The 20,960-nt window shown below is 55.9% G+C and overlaps 7 protein-coding genes and 1 non-coding gene across 8 annotated transcripts; 4 read left to right on the top strand and 4 right to left on the bottom strand.

Annotated features, from left to right (window-relative positions):
- Positions 1-1,461: 1,461 nt before the first annotated feature.
- Positions 1,462-3,195, bottom strand: VTJ04DRAFT_6589 (uncharacterized protein; the record flags this gene model as incomplete). The annotated part of the gene is made up of 3 exons (XM_069364824.1): positions 1,462-2,220; positions 2,316-2,406; positions 2,510-3,195. The coding sequence occupies 3 exons, from the start codon at positions 3,193-3,195 to the stop codon at positions 1,462-1,464; spliced, it is 1,536 nt and encodes a 511-aa protein (XP_069218613.1).
- A 565-nt stretch (positions 3,196-3,760) lies between these two features.
- On the top strand, positions 3,761-3,852 carry VTJ04DRAFT_t84. Its single transcript has one exon. It is a non-coding gene; the product is annotated as a tRNA-Asp (tRNA).
- A 3,092-nt stretch (positions 3,853-6,944) lies between these two features.
- VTJ04DRAFT_6588 (uncharacterized protein) lies at positions 6,945-7,821 on the top strand (the record flags this gene model as incomplete). The annotated part of the gene is made up of 2 exons (XM_069364823.1): positions 6,945-7,028; positions 7,570-7,821. The coding sequence occupies 2 exons, from the start codon at positions 6,945-6,947 to the stop codon at positions 7,819-7,821; spliced, it is 336 nt and encodes a 111-aa protein (XP_069218612.1).
- A 23-nt stretch (positions 7,822-7,844) lies between these two features.
- VTJ04DRAFT_6587 (uncharacterized protein) lies at positions 7,845-9,047 on the top strand (the record flags this gene model as incomplete). Its single annotated transcript, XM_069364822.1, has 2 exons — positions 7,845-7,932; positions 7,990-9,047. The coding sequence occupies 2 exons, from the start codon at positions 7,845-7,847 to the stop codon at positions 9,045-9,047; spliced, it is 1,146 nt and encodes a 381-aa protein (XP_069218611.1).
- Positions 9,048-9,094: 47 nt separating this feature from the next.
- On the bottom strand, positions 9,095-10,019 carry VTJ04DRAFT_6586 (uncharacterized protein; the record flags this gene model as incomplete). Its single annotated transcript, XM_069364821.1, has 4 exons — positions 9,095-9,211; positions 9,326-9,711; positions 9,801-9,853; positions 9,931-10,019. 4 exons carry the CDS (start codon positions 10,017-10,019, stop codon positions 9,095-9,097), a joined length of 645 nt encoding a protein of 214 aa, XP_069218610.1.
- Positions 10,020-10,502: 483 nt separating this feature from the next.
- VTJ04DRAFT_6585 (uncharacterized protein) lies at positions 10,503-12,329 on the top strand (the record flags this gene model as incomplete). Its single annotated transcript, XM_069364820.1, has 4 exons — positions 10,503-10,754; positions 11,151-11,256; positions 11,398-11,574; positions 11,800-12,329. 4 exons carry the CDS (start codon positions 10,503-10,505, stop codon positions 12,327-12,329), a joined length of 1,065 nt encoding a protein of 354 aa, XP_069218609.1.
- A 1,378-nt stretch (positions 12,330-13,707) lies between these two features.
- Positions 13,708-15,150, bottom strand: VTJ04DRAFT_6584 (uncharacterized protein; the record flags this gene model as incomplete). The annotated part of the gene is made up of 1 exon (XM_069364819.1): positions 13,708-15,150. The coding sequence occupies one exon, from the start codon at positions 15,148-15,150 to the stop codon at positions 13,708-13,710; it is 1,443 nt and encodes a 480-aa protein (XP_069218608.1).
- A 2,205-nt stretch (positions 15,151-17,355) lies between these two features.
- VTJ04DRAFT_6583 (uncharacterized protein) lies at positions 17,356-20,131 on the bottom strand (the record flags this gene model as incomplete). Its single annotated transcript, XM_069364818.1, has 4 exons — positions 17,356-17,372; positions 17,447-18,259; positions 18,322-18,466; positions 18,542-20,131. 4 exons carry the CDS (start codon positions 20,129-20,131, stop codon positions 17,356-17,358), a joined length of 2,565 nt encoding a protein of 854 aa, XP_069218607.1.
- Positions 20,132-20,960: the final 829 nt, after the last annotated feature.

The following is a 20,960-nucleotide window of genomic DNA, read 5'->3' as shown; positions in this document are numbered from 1 at the left end:
GAAGTCAGGAATATTTGGAAACACGCACCAAGACACAGCCAGCTTTGGGATGGGTGACACGGCAGCAAAGGGATTGACGCCTGACAGCAACGCCAGTCGGGCAGGTTAGAACCCAACCGTTTGTCGATCACTGCCGTCACGATGATGGTTAAGCAGGAGCTGCTGTTTCCGCCGGTTTAGCAACGACGCAGATGTGTCCAGGACGGGGAATGAGGAGGAAGGGGGAGTGTGTGTAGGAGTGAGCTCACACGGGTGAGCATCGTGAGTGAGTAAGTGAGTGAGTGAGTGAGTGAGTGAGTGAGTGAGTGTGCTTTGCGCTCTATTGTAGCTTGTGTAACATGAAGGTGAGCTGGACTTTGTCAACCACCGACGGGTTTCGTTAGTCCATTTTTTGGAGTGCTATGAGAAGAAGTGATTACGAGAGAATTGGCTACAGTCTTTTTACCTCTAGAAGTGCTTCCTGGATGATGGGGAGTAGATAGAACTGAAAGACGCATGAAGTAGGGGAGACTTCGTCGGCTTGGAATGATGCTTTAACGAAGGATGCCCCCGATGTATGTAGGCATCTTTGTTTGTCTGGCCGCGCTAGAAATCAGCCCAGGACTGAGTTATGAGTGATTGAAGAGTCCAGAGGCAGCAAAGTCATTCACATCATCGAGACCTCAAATAGGAGTGTCTGATGAAAACCAGCTGTTTGTCCAGATTGGTATCCCTTTTCTTGGACGTGTGACATTCTGATGCTACTGATGCCTGGCCAACTTGGGAGCGGTGCTGACTTTGAAGACGGTTTGGGGAAGTAATTAGGGAGGCAGGTTGCTTTGCTCGCCGTTCTGGTTCCAATACTACGAGTAAATAGATGACTGCCCTCCGGCCTTGCTTTTATGTTGAACTTCCTAGCTACTAGGTATAAAGTACATTCGCCTCCCGCGGGGTTTGATGCCTGCTCTCCCTACATGGTTAAGCCGCTGAAGTAGGTAGGAGTACATCGAGGGATAGAGGACGGAAGCACCACACGGGTACATGGTGCTATGGTGATGAGGAATGTCAAGATTGCACCAGTGGAGACTTGGGGTTTGGTATACTTATTGATATATTGCCGTTTGAGCGCCGGATAATATCTACGATCAAGCAGGATGCTGTGTTGAGCGAGGGAGATAGATCAGAGTTTATCTGACCGGCGAAGACCTGGTGAGAGGTTCTGTGACCGCGAGCTCTCCTCGAGGACACTGGCCGGTTGCTGACAGAGTACCGGCTCATGAACAACATGACAAGTGCCCTACATGAGAGACAAAACATTGTGCCATCAAGGGCATAGAAGAAGGGTTCAAAGACCTGTCTATTTGATCCAAACGTTTATCTGTCGCAACCACCCCATCCCCGTTTGTTTATTCCATTCAGAACAAGAGCAACAACAACAGTAACAACAAAAACACAACCATCTATCTGTCTATCTCACCCACTTCACCCCCTCCTTCCCCCTCCCCTCCCCAAAACAGCCCAAACCACCCCAGCCGTAGCCGCCAACAGCGCCGCACACCCGCCAAACACTTTCCCATGCACAACTTCTTCTCCGTCTCCTTTCCCTCCCTCCTCCTGTTGCTGCAACCTCATCATCCCCGCCAAGCTCGCCACGACAAACACGTTCACCGGCACCCGCAACGCGCCGTACACGTGCGCGCGCACCGCCTCGTCCACCAGCATCCCTTTCAGCGCGCCTGCGCACGGCCAGTACAGCCCGACGGCAGCTTCGAAGAGGCAGAAAAGGTAGAAGGCGGCGTGGGCGGGGTGGATACCACTCCCCATTATCCAAGATAGTGGTGATCCACCAGATGGGACCGTGGTGGTGGTGGTGGTGATGGTGGTGATGGAGGAGAGCAAGCCAAAACACCCCGCCGACACGGCCAGTATGACGCCCAGCAGCCGCGCGGGCGGGAACAGGCGGTGGCGGGTGAGGCGGCTGAAGCAGAGCGAGGAGGCGAGGGTGGAGGCCATGAAGCAGGCGAAGATGACGCCGTAGGGGAGGGAGGTGGTAGAAGGAGAAGAGGAAGAGCGGAGGGCGGCGGCCCAGAAGAAGACGAAGAGGTACATGGATCCTTCGAAGGCGGTGGAGGCGAGGGCGAGGGCGAGGATGTTGGGGTTCGTGAGGATGGGCTTGAGACGGGGAGCGGGTTTGGTGGGTTGGTTGGTGGTGGAGGGGGAGGGGGTGCCGTGGTTTTCTTCCTGGTGGGGGGTTAGTTTGGGTTTTTGGTTTCCAGGTTGGTTTGGTTGGGAATGAGGAGGAATTGTGGTGGAGAAGGGAGAGGGAAGAACGTTACCCAGTAGATGGAGATGATGATAGCCGCGGGGAGGAGGATGGCGGCGGCGGCGAGGAAAGGGGCTTTCTTGGTCCCTGTCATGGATACCAACCTGAGGGGGGCAAGCACATCAGTCAGTCCGTCTTATACCAACCATCCCAACACATCCATCATCAACCATCCACAAACAAGGAAAATCAACAAGAAACACCTACCACTCACTCACCACCCCACACCCCACCGCCGAAACGCTATTCAACCCGCTCATCCACCCCAGCACCCTCCTCACTTCCCCATCCCCTTCCCCTTCCCGCTTCAAAAACCCCACCACCCAGCTCTCCCACGCCACGAACAACAAGCTCGTCCCGATCCCTCCAAACGCCCGGCCCAAGAACAACCAGCCCAACCTCTCCCACTCTTGCCCGTCGCCGCCGCCGCCTCCAAACAGCTCCCAACCCCCCGTGGCCGTGAGGATACAACTGGCGGCGTACACGGCGCAAAACGCGACGCACGCCTTTTTGCGCCCGTGCCGGTCGGCCCAGCGGCCGCACCACGCGGCCGAGAGGGCGCCGGAGCCGAAGCCCGTCGCGAACATGGCCGGGATCAGGCTGGCGGGGAGGCGGTGCTCGTCGATGTAGAGAGGGGCAATGTGGGCGCCTTGGAGCCAGTCGGAGGCGGTGGCGAGGGTGTAGGCGAGGAGGAAGGGGGTGAGGGATTTTGGTTTGGATTTGGATTTGGTGGGTGGTGGTGGTCGTTTTGGTTTTTGTTTGCCGGTGGGTTTGAGGAGCGGGGTGGTTGTTGGGCTCGAGCTTGGTTGTTGGGATGAGGCTCTGCGTTGGGAGAGGAAGAGGAAGAGGCAGAGGAGGAGGAGGGCGGTGAGGTTGAGGGTGTAGAAGTCCATTTTGTTGTGGAGTAAGATACTGGCGTGGATGACGGGGAGTAAGAGGTGAGAGAGACGAATGGTGAGTCCTCTGGTTTCTCCTTTTCAGGGGACACTCAGGGGAAATTGGTCGAAAATGTCTACGAGTAGGTTGTTAGCATGTTGTTTGAGGAAATAGAGGAGGTGAGATATGAAAACATTACCAATTGGTCCAGCCAAGTGACCTCTCATTCCTTGCCCAAGCAAGGCAAAAACAAAACAAGTGTCCTCAGGTTGAATTTAAAAGTAGTGATAATTATCCGGCATGGCAGAGAGCCAAGACGTCATGGCACGAGATGAGGTAGTGACGTTGGAGGTTTGAGGTTATGGCCTGCCCTCATCTCATGTCCTCAAGCCTAGGTCTCATCACGAAATAGGACGTGAGCTTTGAGATAAGATCATGTTTTGAACACCTCCCTCCAGCTGTCGACAACACTACATTTTCCCGATCGGGCATGTCATTGCCCCACCAGGAATGAGGGGTTTATGTACTCGCGGCCCCGCAGCTCCAACCAACCAACTACGACGGATGCCACACATCCGTAAATCTTCCGTAGTATAGTGGTTAGTATGTGAGCTTGTCACCGGATCTCGGTCCTAGACTCGCTCGAGACCCGGGTTCAATTCCCGGCGGGAGAGCCACATTTTTTCCCTTTTCTTTTTTCATCTTCTTTTTATTCTCCCATTTCATCTTCCCCTTCCCTCATTCCAAGTGCAATTACACACACACAGAGTTTGTTGTTCGTCTTGGTTGCTTCATGCCAGGAAATCTCCTTTTCCAGCCCCTCTCCATACTTACCTAGGACTGTCCTTCATCCATCACGGACAAAATCCCATCCATCCTCCCAACATCTCTCCACAGCGTCAAAACATAACAGCCCACTCTGAAACCGGACCTCATCCGCCCATCGCCGAGATCCAAGCATGTTCCCGTCATGAAGGGCCCCCATCCAGCAATGGACTGACAGCGTCGAGCGGATGGATGGACGGGCGGGCGGCATAACCAGAACCAGGAAACCACACTTTCCCAGATGACAGGATCCACGATATGCCGTCCATCATGCCCTGTAACCACCCGGTAACGTTGACAAGACGAACAGAGTCAAGGATGGGATGTGCGTCATAAGAGGAGGTTCATCGGTTTCGCACCCGTCCTCATGAGCCTCTTCGGCACTTCATGAAGGGTCGTGGGAGTAAAGCATTGCCTTGAGGTAGGTAAGGTAATACGGATTCCCGTCTGCAGCTGCAGTCTTACCTCATCCCGCTGCGTTCTTACCGACACGGAACGTAGTGTTATTTTCGGTACTGGGAGGGACGTGTGGTGTCTTCCATGCATTCTAGAAGCCGAGCTTACGGAGTGCATACAACATCCATCACAAGTCCCCAGCATCTGCTCAATACACGTAGGAGGCATTCGCGCTTCCAGGACGTACCTCTGTACATACATACAATAGATGACGATACCCAAAGTTTTAGGCATAATCGCGCTGAGCCACACGACATATAGACGGCGGCACCGATATTCTTCTGTCGGTCCGACGTACTTAGTGCAGAGTACGCTCATGGTTGCGCTCGTATCCTGTAAGAGAGGTAGTTAATCCGAGGCGGAGAGGCCGGTTGTAACGGTCGATTTTTAGTGTCCACGTTCAGTCAACCTGCCCGACGAGTTTGCTGGTCGTGTTCGGCCCCCTTTGTTGGTCAACAATGTCATGCTTGCGTTTGGACCTTGCTACTAAGTAAGTGCTGTGACCCTCTCCCTCCGTATTACTGCAGCCGCCGCATTCGGACAGTTGCACGCAGTTGGTTCCTCCGGAGGTCAGGGAGGTTGTCCGCCGTCCAGTTGCTCTGCTGATGCCAATCAACTGAGCGAAAAAGTGTTTTTCTTCTCTCTTGGGTAGGGCCTACGAACACAGAACATCCACGTCGTCTTCGTATCAGTGGCAGTGTGGTGGAGGTCGTCCTTCACAGACCAGGGACTTGGACCAGGGGACACAGACATGTGACTTGAGTGGAGTCGTTCGACTCGACTCCCAACGTCACGGTCCCCAGGTCCCAGGGCTTATCACGGTGGAGTTCTAGAGCTTCAAACTTTGACCTCTTTGGGGTTGGACCCCGCGGTGGAGCATCGTCAATCGGCCCAGCACAGGGTCCACCAGGGCTGAGAGCTTGCTGCCTGGGGTTTCGGTTGGATGAGGGGCTCGTACACTACGCTAGGCTTTGTCGTCGTTTGGTTCACTTCGTCAAGCCGAGGGTGGCTTAGGTTGTTGTGTTGTCTTGTTGATGCCAGTTTTGCTGTTTTGTTCGGATGAATGAATGTCGATGGATGATTGATCTTTGACCTTGGTGTTTTGGGATACGTAGTGACAAGCAACGTTGCTTGCCCAGTCTTCCAGATTCTCTTTTTGGACACCGCCGTCCTTCGGGAATCTTGGGGGCCGAATCATGCGATGATGTTGGGAAGGCAAAACACCCCTCCTCTTGAAACATCGCTTCCGGGGATGTACCCTTTTTTTTTCCTTTCCCTCGGGGTTGTTGTACTCCAACAGATTGTTTGCCTCCCCCCTGGGGGATTTTTGACAGAGAAACAGAATGGGAATTCCTGGTTGCATTGCTGAGGAATCCGGGTTGTTGGTTGCTGCCGCACAGAGAGAGAGAGGGGCTGCCTCCTGTTTCAGGGGCTGAGGCTAACTCCAATCACAGAGAAGCACGCTTGGAACGCCCCGCGCAGGCTGTTTCGGGGCTGGAGTGAGGCTGGCCATTCACGGCTTGGAAACGGGCATGTGGGATTTTTGCCTGGATTTTTGGTGTCTGGATTTTTTCCATCCCCAGGATTTTTGTTTTGCAAAAGTAACGACCGAGGGACGAGACGACACAGACGGAGGAATTTCCACAACCGCGGGGCCCGGGACGGCACGGATCAGCGGCGGCAGGGGAAAGCGAATCCTGGGATCGGGTTGCCTCGCCAAGGCTGGTTCCGTGACGCGACGACGAGACGAGACGTGAGCCAAGGCCCGTCGTGGGGTTCTCTTACTGTGGAGGAGGGGTGTTTGCTTTTTGGTGGCTTCTTCAACTTTTGTCAGCAAGTCCAACGTGTCAAGGACAAGCAAAGTATTGGAGATGGTCAACATGTTTTGCGCAGATTTTTCTTCTCGAGCATTCCAGCCATCAATGGATTGATGCAAAATCAATCGTTAGCTCAGGTGATGTCGATGAATATGGGAAAGCTGTCCGGAGGAGCTGCAGATGGGAAATGAGGCCAAGCCCAACAAACACAGAAACACGCGCCAGCGCCCGAGCCCCCCGATGCGGCTGCGACCCAGCAGAAAGGGCGAGCCGCCCGTGGCCCGTGAGCCATGCCCGAGCGGGAGAGTGTCCCGCGCACACCACCCAACCACCGAACCCAGCAGATCACACAGCCCAAATGCCGTTGCAGTCGACTGTGTGTGTGGTTGCAGGCGACACCGTTTTACCCTCTCGCGCTCGTGTAACACGTGGATCGAACAGGAGGCAAAAATTGCCACACTGCACCCTCCGTATTACTCGGACACGGCATTGGCGATCGGTGGTGATGGTCAGACTGAGACCTGTCGTGTTGTCGGGGGCCGAGGATGTTGTTGTCGAATCGCGCAGTAAGGCCGTTTGGACGGAGGATTGCGGCATGGCCCAAAAAGCTAGGACGAACTTTTGCGATGCCACTATTGAACGAACAGAGCAACTGAAAACACCCAAAAATGGAAATCGAAGACTGCGAAAATGCGATGCGATGCGATGCGATGCACTGTCCTCCGCTGGGGCTGCATGGCGCCCAGTGGAAGGTGGGTCTCCGCCAAGATTCCGCCAAGACGCTGCCCAGGGTGGCTCATGCGCAACAGCCCGGGCTTAGCGGGAGGCTTGGCAATCCAGGAACGGCCAAGACTGACAAAGACAGGCCACAGGTGGGGCTGGGCTGAGGCGCGGGGGATCGTGATTGGGCCGCGGGCGAGGCATCCGGATCCCCTCGGCGCCTTCCTCGCTGGGCGTTGGCAGGCAGGCGACGGGTCATCCCTGCGGCAGGTCTGACCCACCAGTCCAGGCACGCGCGGGCCCCCCCTGCCTTTCCAACCACCGGGGGCAGGACACAAGGCCCAAGTGACGGCAACACGAGCCTCTTGGTCACTCTCCCTGCCTGCGACGGCGTGTGAGCGGGAGTGGGCAGGTGTGGGCTGGGCTGTATCGGAGCGTCTGATTGATAGAAAGTCACGGGTTTCGGGGGGGCGCAGTCTCTCATTTCTCTCATCATGTTTGTTTGACCTCGTCCTCGTGCCTCTCCCTCTTCTTCCTCATCTCCTCGTCCACATTCCCTCTTCTCAAAACCAGGCTCTGCCCGGTCTCTTTAGGTTTTCCACGCCCCGGGGTTTAGGTTCTTTTTCCCACTCTCGAGGCATACGGTCGTTAAACGTTACTTCTCACTCTCACTCACACAGCCTTCCTCGGCTCTTTCAATACGACTACCACGTTTTCAAGTCCGCTCGCTCGCTCGCTCTCGCGGCCTTTATAATTGTTGCACGTCGTTCTCAGACCACTTCGACAACAAGACCATTCACACCACATCCATACCAGGAACTGTAACGGAATAACACACAAACATCAAGATGCTCTTCAACTTCCTCAAGGCTTCGGTCCTCGCGGCCACGCTGGTCTCGGCCCAGACCTTCACTGACTGCGATCCCACCAAGCGCGGTAAGTCAAATGTCTGGCCAACTCTTTTGGTCGTCAACAGTTGCTGATATCCTCTAGATGACTGCCCCAACCCCAAGGCCGTCGGCGCCAAGGTTGTCGACATCGACTTCCGCAAGGGCGCCAGCGACTTCTTCAAGCCTGCCATCGGCACCACCCTCAAGTATGACGGCAACCTCGGCGCCGTCTTCTCCATCACGAATGAGAAGCAGGCTCCCACCCTTAGCAGCGAAAAGTACATCTTCTTCGGCCAGGTCGACGTGACGATGCGGGCTTCGCAGGGCGTGGGCATCGTCAGCAGCTTCGTCCTGCAGTCGGACGACCTCGACGAGATCGACTGGGAGTGGCTCGGTGGCGATAACTTCCACGTCCAGCACAACTACTTCAGCAAGGGCTGCACCGAGAACTACAACCGCGGCGGTATGACCGACGTCCACGACCCCATCGGCACCTTCCACACCTACACGATCCGCTGGACCCCCGAGAAGCTCGAGTGGATCATCGACGGCAATGTTGTCCGCACCCTCGTCAACGACGGCCTGACGGGCTGCGACGGCTACCCCCAGACCCCGATGCAGATCAAGCTCGGCAACTGGGTCGCCGGCCGCAGCGATGCTCCCGAGGGCACCGTCCAGTGGGCTGGTGGCCGTACCGACTTCAAGCAGGCTCCCTTCGAGGGCTACTACCAGTCGATCCGTATCCAGGACTTCATGGGTGGCCAGGGCGCCACGGACGCCACCGAGTACCACTACACCGACCGCAGCGGCACCTGGCAGAGCATCAAGGTCGTCTACAACGGCCAGGAGACGGGCAACAGCACCACCACCACCTCGAGCACTAGCAAGTCCTCGACCGCCACCTCCACCACCGCGGCTAGCAGCTCGACCGCTGGCACCACCCTCACCACCGTGACCAAGGCTAGCACCACCACTGACGCCTCGACGTCCGCTAGCACTGCCGGCCAGTTCGATGCCACCCTCGCTCCTAGCGCGACCCAGTCCGAGGAGGAGACTGCCACCACGAGCGAGCCCGCTCTCGTTACTGGCGCTGCCCCTCGCTCGGGTGCCAACTTCGCCGCTGTTGTCGCTGCTGCTCTGCTCGGCTACCTCGCTCTTTGAGTGAGTGTAGGTTTTTGGGCATGAGTTGAACGAGGGCGGGGTTCGGGTCATGATTGCGCCTTGTTGATTTTTCCTTCTGCTCTTCGACCGATGTTATTTTGCGTCTTCGCCACGCTCCTTGATTTTTGAGTCGTGGTCCGTTGTCCCTCCGAGCTAGCCTTGGACTTTTGGTCAACGGATCATGGCGCCCTTTCTTCCATGAATACCCCTTGTTTTTAATGCCGGTCGCCGCGGAGGGGAGGAAGCCCACCACAAGACGCAGCTCATGGTCATGCCACATTGTGCCGCCAGGCGCGCGTACTTTGTTTTCTGTTTCTCTTCCTTTTTTGCATGTGGACGCACGGGTTGATAAGACACGTGGGTTGTTTCATGAGAGAAGGTGGAGAGACTGAAGAGGGAGGAAGGAGAAGACGAAGGCAGTACGTACGTGTACGGTACATGATGTGGACGCGCTGGCTTTTATGTACATGGCGGAAGACGGGATGATTTAATGGGTCATGAGTGGGTGGAAATGATGGGATTGTGGTTGGCTGGTTGGTTGGTTGGCTTCGGGAGGGATCTTTATTTTCTGGGAGGTTTGTTACTGCTGTTGTTGTTTGTTGGTGATACCGAAACCGATCCCATACCTCGTGGAGGGAAGCGGTCTGTCCATTGAATGTTTGTTCTCATCTTTGAAAAGGTGCATCCTCATTCTCATCATCTTTTTTTTCGTCTTTTTCTTCTTCTCTTGGGCCCTAGACTCCTAGACTGTACCGCTAGACAGCGTGGAAAGGCTAGAGGCGTTTTTGCTTTTGGACAGCGATTTTCTGTGCTCTCTCTTCGCTCGTCCCTGAGTGTCTTCTGTGATGTGTTGTGTGTGGTGTTGTTGGCTGTGATGACTAACATGAGCCGCTCTCTGGTTGATGTTCCCGTGCCAAGAACAGTGGTGGAGTTGAGGCTCGGCCCGTCCGCGTTCCCTTTCCTCGGCGTCATCGACGTCCCGTCGAATATCAGCCGGCTTGTTTTATCAACGGGTGATTTATTGATGTGATCTACCGCGCCAGTTATACTCGTGCTTCTGGGTGTTGACTTTGCCCCTTGTACGCCTCGCTGCCTACCTTAAGTTTAGGGCACGACGGACCCGACTTAGATCAGACTCCGCCACCCTTATCCTGCCTCAGTTACCCCTCTCTTGTCCGTTCATTCGTCTGTCGGTGTTCACGCCTGCTGTTTGAAAGAGCTGCCAACAAACTCGGGGAATATTCCCATCTCTACTGAACTTACACTCGTATACCTGAATATATGCACCGTCCATCCCCATCCCATCTCCATCTCCTCCGTCACCACCTCTCCCGGCCCCTCCACCTCCTCCTCCCATATCAGATCTGCCATACCACCACCACCACCATCCGAACCACAACCACAACCAGAAGATCCTTTTTCTTCTCCTGGTCCGGCTCAACAGACTCAACAACAATGCCACCCAAACAAAAGAAGACAACAGTAACCCCCAAGAATCCGAACTACAACAACCTCGAGGCCTTCCACGCACGCCTCCGCCGCAGCCGCCGGATCCTAGCCGTCTGCGGCGCGGGGCTGTCGGCGGCGTCCGGGCTGCCGACGTTTCGCGGCGCGGGCGGGTGGTGGAGGAATTATGAAGCGACGAAGCTGGCGACGCCGGAGGCGTGGAGGGCGGATCCTGGGTTGGTGTGGGGGTTTTATGGTTATGTGAGTTCCTCTCCCTTTTACCTATTTATTTATTTATTTTGTGATTCTTGTTGTTTTGTTGCAGGGAGGTAGAGTTCGGTAGAGGGGAAATGAGTGAGATGAAGGCATTGATGACCTGATGGCGCGGGTGATTGGATAGAGATGGACATGGTGGTGGATTGCGCTGCGCTGCGGGCTGCTTATGAAAGGGTTCTCTGAGTTCCTGGGAGGGAGGTTGACGTACCTGACCGGACGGACCTAGGCATTGGATGGGAAAGGAGATGGAGGTCTTTTAGATGGGACTTTGGACATGTTGACTGTCCTGCTTGCTGCTCATGATATTCTCCTCTCCTCTAACTACTCCACATACTTTACTCATCACCTCATCTCATCTACTAACAACACACACCACAACAGCGCCGACACATGGCCCTCCGCGTGGAACCAAACGCAGGGCACTACGTCCTGGCCGAACTAGCCCGCCAGAACCCAGACTTTTTGTGTGTCTCGCAGAACGTGGATAGTCAGTGCCCCCCTCTCATAATCCTCTTGTTAGCATCTCACATCAAACCCCTTCCCCCATATTCCCTTCGAGTTCCATCTACAAGAAAATAATACACCAAACGGTGGGTGACTGACATTGGCATGTCTCCCTGATCTACAGACCTACACGCCCGCGCCAACCACCCCCCGTCCCAGCTTCGTCTCCTCCACGGCAACCTCTTCACCCTCAAATGCGAATCCCGCGGTTGCGACTACTCGGAATATAATACTGAGTCGCCGCTGTGTCCTGCCCTGGCGGCCGTGGCGGTCGATCCGCCTTCGGATCCGTCTGTTCTTCGTACGTTTTTTCTTCCTTTCTTCCCCGCTCCCCCCTGAGTCCAAGCAACCAAGCAGCCGAGCAACCAACCCATCCCCACCCCCTTCCCTCCCCTCCAGTCACGTCACGTCCTGCCCTGCCCTCTCTTGTTCTGTCCCAACCGAGCCGGCTACCTCCCTACCTCCTACCCAACAACCACCCGAAATCAACTACCCAATACCACCCCAGATACTAATTCCAATCCAGACCCCGTCCTCGACCCTTCCCACCCGCTCCCCTCCCCTCCGCGCTCCGACCTCCCTCACTGCCCAACCTGCACCTCTAAGGGTAAATCCTCCCTCCTCCGCCCCGGTGTGGTCTGGTTCGGCGAATCACTCGACCCGTCCATCCTCTCGTACGTCGACGACTGGATCGCCTCCCCCTCCACCCCGCCCGTCGATATGGTCCTGGTGATTGGCACCAGCGGGATCGTCTACCCTGCCGCGGGGCTGGCGGAGATGGCGAAATCCAGTTCCAACGTCAAGCTGAAACGGTTGGGTTGGCAGACGAAGGGGGAAAACGGCGGCGGCAACAACGACGACGGGGAGGAAGAGAAGGAGGTGGTGGGGTGTAGCGTGGTGCATGTGAACCTCGACGCCGAAGATCCGGAGACGTTGAGAGGGTTGGGAAAGGAGGATTTTGCGTTTGCGGGGGATGCGGCGGAGGTGTTGCCGCGGTTGTTGGAGCCGGTGGTGGGGAGGTGGGTAGAGGAGAGAAGGGAGTTTGTTAAAGGTTAGGGTTTACGTACTTGGGATTGGGAGTTTGGATGATGGGGATGGTGGTAATGATGATAGGTGGATGGGTGATAGGTAAGGTTGGGGATAGTGGTTGGTGGTGGTTGTGGTGCTTGGAGTGAGTCAGGTAGTAGCTTAGAGAGGCGAGGAGAGAGAGAGCGAGTAAGGAGCTTGGGGCGACCTGAGGAGTTCTTGGAGGAGGGTGGAGAGGAGGTAGAGAGGCCGATACTGGCGATAAAGCATGATATGATGCTAGGACCCAAACATTGCGGTGTACTGGAGTAAACAGTTGGTGGGCAGAAAAAACAGCTGATGGATAGTGGTTGAACAAGAACCTCGCTTGAAGGGACCTCCCACTTGAACTACAGAGGTATTCCTCTTCCTGATGCCGGAGATTCTGAATCTTGTCGTCAATACGCAATGTTGAACTCCCCCGAGGAGGTCGGCTGTTCTAAGGTCGAGGCCGCTCATCTCCTCGCAACACGAACAGTCACAGTTCACGCAGGATGAAGATCAACAAGTTTACAAGACATCTGACATTTCCATGCCCCTACTCTTACACATCCCCAGCCTCTAAGAATGACCCATGCTCCAGTCTCCGTCCCTCATGAAGCCATCCAGCCATCTAAGTCCGAGGATATCTAATCTAACAATGCCGCCGGGCCCCATGATGCGGTGGCTCCGGATGTTGAGATGAGAAAAAGAAAACAGAAACAAAAAAGCCAGAAGAACTCCAACTTACACCACACTCGACAATAAAACCCATGGGTATAACCCTCATATTCGTACATGCCAATGCAAATCCTGTTTTCCCATCCCCATCCATCCATCCGCCCAACCATACTCCCCCGCGCCACCATGTAAATAGTTTATACAAATGCCCATGACCCGATCCGTGTCCCATGGTATCTTGTTCCAACAATGCAATATCCGTGACAGAGGAGAAGAAAGAAAAGCAACAATGAGTCAGGACGAAAGAAAAAAGTGACTCTGACATGCATGCGATGACAATGGTAAAAATGAAAGAAGAAAACAAAAAACAAGACGTCCAACACAGCGCGAGAACAGAAAAAAAGAACTTACACATCTCCGGGGGAGAAATATCCCACACGCCGACTCGGCGATGGAGAACTCGTCGCCGCCTTCGTCGAGGCGGAGAACAAGAAGCAGAAACAAAAACAAAGGAAAAAACAAAGTACATGACCTCAAACACTCAAACACTCCTCACACCTCCCTCTCAACGCAATCACATGCTCTCATCCGTCTCTGCACCATCGTCCCACGTCGACGGGAATACCGGCTGCGAAAGCGGCAGGCCGGCACTCCGAAAACCCGCAATGGTGTGGCGCCTCATCAGGCCGCCCTGAGACGACGAGGTTGCCTAGACAGAGCCCTCAGGGTTGGAAGCGCTCTCACCACCGCCGCCACCGCTTCCGCTGGCAATGCTGATGGTGGCGCTCCGGCTCAGCGCCGGGCTGTTGTTGCGGCTCGGGACCAGGATCGCGTTGCCGGTGAGGCGCTCGTGCTCACAATTGGCGCAAGGGCCCGGATGCTCGTGGATGTCGTAAAGGTGGCGGAACCACGGGTAGAGTTGGTGCGCCTCGGGACGACGCTCGATGCACTCGTCCATCATGCGGCGAATGTGCGGCAGCACGGCGAGAATTCCCTTGGCAGAACGCTCCTTGAGGGGAGTTGGATCGTTCTCAATGATGTCGTGGCCGATGATGCGCAGAGTGGTGATGAAGGCATCCAGGCTGTAGATGGACTCGGAGTACATAAAGTCCGCCGTCCCACGAACCGACCCAGAGGAGATGGAGCGGTAGTCCGGAGCAGAGCCGGCGGAAAGCTGCTCCTCGGCAAACTTGGCGGGCTTGCCCAGCAAGACGGTCGCCATCTCCAGAAAGACGCATCCGAGAGAGAAAATATCGGCACTCTCATCGCGCTGCTGCTCCTGCATGGCCTCCGGCGCGGCGTACTTGAGGGTCTTGGGCGTCGGACCCTCGGAGTGGTGACCGGACTCGAAGTGCTTCGAGAGGCCAAAGTCGGTCAGGATAGCATTGCCGTACTCGTCAATGACGATGTTCTCGGGCTTAATGTCCTTGTGACGAATCTGCACGCCTTGACGATGAAGGTAAGCAACAGCCTGGCTCAGACAGCCAAAGTATGAATGCAGATGCCCAAGCATCCAGTTGGACTGATCAGTGCTCTGCAGGACCTCGTCCATGAACGTGTGCAGATTGCACTGGGCCGGAGGATACATGGCAATGCCGAGCACATGTTTCTTGACGCGCTGGTTCACCTTATTGAACGCCACGACGGGCGTGGCCTTGCCACGAGGTCTGCGCTTGATCTCTTGGCTGGTGACGCAGTAATCCTCAAAGGAGGCGACGTAGGCAACAATGTGCGGATGGCGGATGTCCGACATGTTCTTTACCTCGATGAGGGCATTCATGCGGGCTTGGCTGTCTGGGCCAGGAGGGCGCGAGGTCTCCTTGCACACAATGATCTTGAGCGCCAAAGGGCGGCGATATCCGGAGCCCTCAGGAGGCAGCACGCGGTAGACGATGGTCGAGCCTGACTCTCCAAGCTCGCTGAGCAGCACGAACGGGCTCGGAGGCTGCAGGTACTCCTTGCCACCATGGGTGAAGACTTTGTGCTTGGTCCAGTCAAGGCCCGCGGCGTCGACGGGAGCAATCCAGGCGGGTGAATCCTCGCGATTTTCGTCATCCCAGGCGAACTTGCGGCCGTCCTCGAGAGCCAGAAAATCGTTCAGGCTGATCAGGTGTCCTCCGGAGGACTGGCTCGATGTCGAGTAGAAGGACATCTTGACTTGTTGTGGTATGGATGTGTATATGTCTGAACAGTGTCTTGTCGCTGAGCCCAATAGGCCAGTTGGCGCTCGGGTGGGGATCTTGACGGAGCTGAAAGGTTGTGTTGATTCGTTGACCTCTCAACTCAAAAAGCCCAAACTTGGCCAGTTTCCCAATGGATGAACCGGGGAACTGGAACAAGGAGGACACTTCGAGAAGGTGTTGTGGTGTAAGAGCTTGAGTTGAGGCTCAGTTGAGCCAAGACACGGCGGTGGGATGGATTGGGAAGGAGACTTGACGTCGAAGGCCAAGACAAGGCCCAAACCACAGCTGAGGAAAATGAGGCTGAGAAGCTGAATGGTCCTTGAACGACACCGCAAATGACGGTCAAACGGCAGTAGCCGGGCGCGCCCAACGGCCAACTTGCCGACTTTTCGGTAGCCGGTGAACTTGGGTTCAGACGACGGGGTTGCCTGACACCGTCTGGTCCTAACTTAGAGGGTGCCCGTTTGTTCGCGCGGGCAGGCGGTCTTTCGTCAGGTGAGGTGAAGTGTGAAGACTTGTGAGAAAACGGAGAAGAGAAGTGAAAAAGGTGTGAGTGAAAGCCCGAAATCCGACGAAATGTCAGCGTCGACAATCCGACGATGCGATCAAGATCCGACGATCGACGGCCAGTCAGACGAGACTCAGGAAGACGTGCTGGGGAACCAGACGAGAGAAGTGGAAAGTGATGAGAAGTGAAAGCCGAAATCCGACGAAAAAGTCGGCGCCGAAGATCCGATGATACAATCCGACGGCGGACTGTCCGCCAGACGACGGAAGAAGACGTGGTGAGAAAACAGACGAGAGAAATGAAGAAGATGGGGAAGTGAAAGTCGAAATCCGACGAAAAGTCGGCGTCAACGATCCGACGAAGCTCGAGGATTCGACGAAACGATCCGACGACCGACGATCAGTCAGACGAGACGAAGAAAGCGTGCTGCTCAAGGCAGTGACTGGAGTTGTCAAGACCTCGAACTATGATGGGAGATGATCGCAGAGTGGTTTGAGTGTGCTGTGCGCAGAACAAACCGGAAGAACGGGTGTGGTGGAAAAGGTGAAGAAGAGAGAGAAAACCGAAAGTCGGCGGGTTCAGAAAAGTTGTGGGTGAGGAGGAAAAGTTGGGAAGAGGGCGTGCCCCTCGTTGACGCGCCTTTACGTGTTGATAAGCGGGTCCGGACCCGCGTCCCCGAAGGGTCGCCGAGACGATCGGTGCCTTGGCCGGCCCGGCTCCGTGTCTTTTCCGGAAGGAGCGGCCGGAGCTCGCATCGGTGTGATCGGGGCATGAGCGGGGCTGACCGGAGCCGGGGTCCGGGGTCCGGGATCCGCGACCGGACGTGAAAACAAGAACAGGCAGCGCTGTTTGCATTTTCAGGCTGCGAAGCAATGCATCTTGTTGTGATTCAGCTGAAAAAACTCTTTGTTTTGGCCGTTTGAACGGGTTGCCCTGAATGTTTTGTTCGGGTGGTCCATCTTTGCCCCTTTTTCCAAACTATCATATACCCTAACCCTTGGTGTTGAAAGCCCCTGAGCCCCTGACAACCCTTACTGGACCACACCGAGGACTGGATAAGACAAAGATCGCAGCGATGTCGGCCAGGGTCTCTGCCCGATTTGGCGTATTGCGATAGTCAAATGACTCACAATGTGCTCAACGTGCTCAGTCATGTGGCCGATGTCGCAATCGAGATAGGGAAGAGTGTAAGTGATTGTTCCGGATAATAGGGGGCTCCTTCTTCCAGGTGAGGCCAGTCGATGGAGGAAGGTGCTGCCTTCGAGGCTCAGAAAAGCCAAAGATGGAATGCCTGCTCTGGAAGGTACGTCTTTGTCGAGGGGGCCCCGAGGCGAGGCATCCTGGGCCAGACTCGGGCGTCAGTTTCCAGCCTTCGAGGCTTAATACCGTGTCGTTGAGCTCGGGAAACTCACCTCGTGGAATGGATCTCCTGTCTTGGAACTCTGAAGATGACACAACACTGAATTCAAGCAAATAACGCACACCTGAGAATGGCTGAAGAAGAATCAACTGAGACATGCTGTAAGCCATTGTATTGTACCAACACTCTGTAGTCGCTGTCCAATCTGAGCACTCTCATCCGCCCAAACGCCAATATTCCAAGAAGCCAAACATCCACCCGTCTATCATCTATCCATCCATTCAACCAAGAGTTGGTAACTCCTTCTCACAGACCACCCATAGCTGTATAAATCGTTGGTTAGCATCAGGTCCATCAAGAGAAGTTAAGAGGCAAAAGAAAGCCAGCCCAAACTCACCAGCAGAGTAACTCAAATACCACGTCAAACTGGCGCCCCCATCCAGCCACTCCGGCTTGAACCCTTCCTGACTGAAAACCTCAAACGCCCGGCGGGGATCGATGGTGGCGTAGTTCCCAAACAAAATCCCCTTCCACCCCGAATTCACCGCCTCGGCCCGACCGCCGCTAAAATACGTCTCCCACTCCTCTCTCACGTACTCCGGGCGGCGCGTGTACGGCACGTGCGGTAGCAATGGCAGCATGTGAATCCCCTGGATATACTCAATATTGCTGCCAAAGAAGGTCGTATGGTCGATCTTGTTCTCAAACAAGATGCCCGCGACCTTGTTGCCGATAAACTCCCTCGGCTCGACCGCGTTGGAGGACATGTAGTAGTAGTACGCGTCCATGGCCCGCGCCTGCACGGCGAGCATCAGGTTCGAGCGCGCCACGAGGTCCGCGTTGCCCGTCACGACCCCCCACATCTTGAGCGCGTACGCGTGCATCGTGTCCTCGGAGCTCGACTCCTGGTTCTTGCCGTCTAGCGTGTCAAACAGCCCGTGCGCCCAGCTGTGTCCGTGGAACCAGTCGAAGCAGCGCCACACGGGGAAGTACGGGTCGGCAGTGCTCGGGTTGGCAATGTCGCGCACCAGCGTGTCGACGTAGGCGCGGTTGGACGGGATCCAGGACGGGTCCAGCCGGCCGATGACGGCGGCGGTGTAGATGAAGTAGCCCCAGTGAAAGTGGTGGTCGTTGTACAGCGCGTTACCAAAGTCGATGTAGTTGTCGCCGGTGAGGTAGGTGGCTGAGGAGACGACTCCGCCCCAGGCGTCTGCGGATGTTTGTCAGTGAATATGTTCGTTAACGAGTTGGAATGAAATGGCCAGCACATACGCTCGTACACCAGCGGGTACTTCTGCGCGTTCTCCTTGAACCGGGAGAAGGCGATCTTGAGCTGCGCAAGCCCGACCTGCGCCAGCCCCGGGTCCTCGAGGAGGTCGTTGACCGCGAGGACGATACAGGCGAACTTGGCCAGAGCCTAGATAGATATCAAGCCACAGTCAGCCTCTCTCACCTCCTCATCCCTCCTCCCCTGAACCAAAGAAAAACTCACCTTCCCGCTGAAATACATCGAATCCAACCCTGTCTGCTCCCACACGTCCTGCGACAGCTCTCTCCTCGCAACCGCCCTAATCTTCTCCCTCGTCCCCTCCGAAATCTCGTTCAAACTACCCCACCCGGGGCGCCACGGCAAGAACCCAATATCCACCGGCAACTCCGGCTCAACCATGGTCCACGAATCCCTCACCACCGCGACCGCCAACCCCTTCGTCGTCGTCTGCAGCCTCACCCCGGTCATCCTCTCCCTCGTCGCCTGGTCAAAACTGCGCTGATGATGCGGCAGCGCAAACATGACCAACTCCCCTCCTTCCAACCCCGCCTTTTCAAACGTGAAGGTATACACGCCCACCTTCCCCTGCACCGAACCCGACAACCTCACCCCGGTCGCATACGTCCCGCTCGCGCGGTCGTACACGGCCTCGCCCGCTCCGGGGGAGGGTTCTTTGGCGACCTGCACCGATCCATAAAACGGCCCTCTCGCGCGCGCAAATCCGTTATTAACCACTTCCAGATCCAATGGCTCTCCAGCGACATGACGCGCGTACAAGAGCCAGCTCGCCCCGTCCTCCAGCAGCAGGCGGTACTTGACGACGCCCGGTTTCGGGTTGGCCGTGACGCGGGTGACGCTGCGGAAGAACACCCCCGTTTGAATGACCGGGCGAGAGCCGTCGTACAGCGCCGTGATAAACCCCGCGCCCTGCACCAGCGGGAAGCGCACCGCGGCGGGAGCACCCGCGTGCGGACGCAGGCTGACGTGCACGGAAAAATCCGTCGGCCGCTCCGTTGTCAGGACGGTCTCCTGCCCCAGCTCGGCTGCCGACAAGCAAACGGACTGGATGCCGATGGGGTTCAAAAAGTACGCCGCCGCGCCCGTGCCGGGTTTTGTCGGGCCAAACACGCGCTGGTGCGGCTCGATGTGGGAGATCGCCAACCCGAACGTGCCGGAAGCGCCTTGCCCGCGTGGCCAGTTGACCGAGTACGGGTGCAGAAACGTCGGCGAGGTCTGGCTGCCGAGGAAGAAGTTGGCGTAGAACTTGTTGGTCTGGATCGGCCCGTCGGCCGCCGAGATGCCGGTGCGCGGGACCGGGTGGTCGTGGCGCCGTTGGAGGTTGGACGGGGGCGGGTCGACCGAGATGGGCGACGCAAAGATGTCGGCGCTCGCCATGCCGTCGACGTCCCACGAGTCGGGTAAGGGAGGGATAGTATCCCAGTTGACTTGCAGACGCATGGCGGGAGCGAGAGAGGTGGGTTCGGGGATGGGACTGGTGAGCAGCGGAGGGATGGTGGCGTGGCCTTCGGTGTCGAGCTGCGAGTGCAGGAAGCCTCCAGAGGGGGACTTCTTCTCGGCCAGGATCTGGGCGGTTTCGGAGGGAGAGATGCTGGTGATGACGCTTGCTGGGGAGGTGAGGACGTCGGGAGGGGGAGGGTCGCCTAGCCACGACAGTCCTCGAGAATCGAGACTATACTGTTGCTGCTGCTGATGGAGGTGATACCGGTGTCCAGGACCAGGCAAGGCCGAAACCTGCTGTAGAGCGGTTAGCCCAGCGAGTCCAACGAGGAACCATATCCGTTGCGCCATCATGATTCTCATCATCAACCTGGTCCAAAGTATCCACATGCCCGTGAACGTCCCCCTTCCCAAAACCACCTCATCACCGGGCGAGAAGGCCCCAATTATAGAAATGGCACGCGTTCACATGGGAAGCCAGGGAAGAAACAAAAAACAACAATGTCGAGATTGCAGCACCTCTCTCTCTTCTCTTCTCTCTTGAGAAAGTGCTCCGGCGATCACGCCGAGACTCTCCCGAAGGGATCAACAACCGAAATCAGGTAGCTTGCTGCGTCGGGGGGTAGACAGACGACGGGGGGGGAACGTGATTGGGTGAGGGTTTCCAAAACACATGGCATTTTGTAGTCTTGTGATATGAATGCAAAGCATAAACCAATAAACATTTTTGATGAACCGTACCTTGGGGAGTGCGGAATGCCGGAGTTGACTGGTAGGACAAAGTTCCTTACCCGTAGGTGTGTGTATGAGCTAGGGGCTGTGAGGTGACGGTGACGAGGCACGTTGCCAAGGATGGATGAGAATGTAACGCGGTCTAGAATTTGAGGGTTGCAAAAGGATTCCTATGTATGTACCGTACTAAGGGAGTGTGTTGATGGGAACAGAAAGGGACTTTCTAGACAGGGCGGTTGAAACAGCGGCTGATGATGAATTTAAATAGATATTTTGGAGGTGGTTTGGATTCCATTTCCACTGTGTACCTGATGTTGAAGAATTCAGATGTCCTTGAGGGAAGTCAAAGTGGATCCAACTCAAATGTTTACTTATACTTGGTCCTGCACGCTGATGTCATCCATGGCTTGGGGACATGAGGCAGGCACTTTTATCACCAAAGTTCCGACGA

Source organism: Mycothermus thermophilus, assembly GCF_041956435.1.
Source record: "Mycothermus thermophilus strain CBS 625.91 unplaced genomic scaffold VTJ04scaffold_4, whole genome shotgun sequence".
In the NCBI taxonomy this organism is placed as follows: domain Eukaryota; kingdom Fungi; phylum Ascomycota; class Sordariomycetes; order Sordariales; family Chaetomiaceae; genus Mycothermus; species Mycothermus thermophilus.
This window is presented reverse-complemented; position numbering and strand designations above follow the sequence as displayed.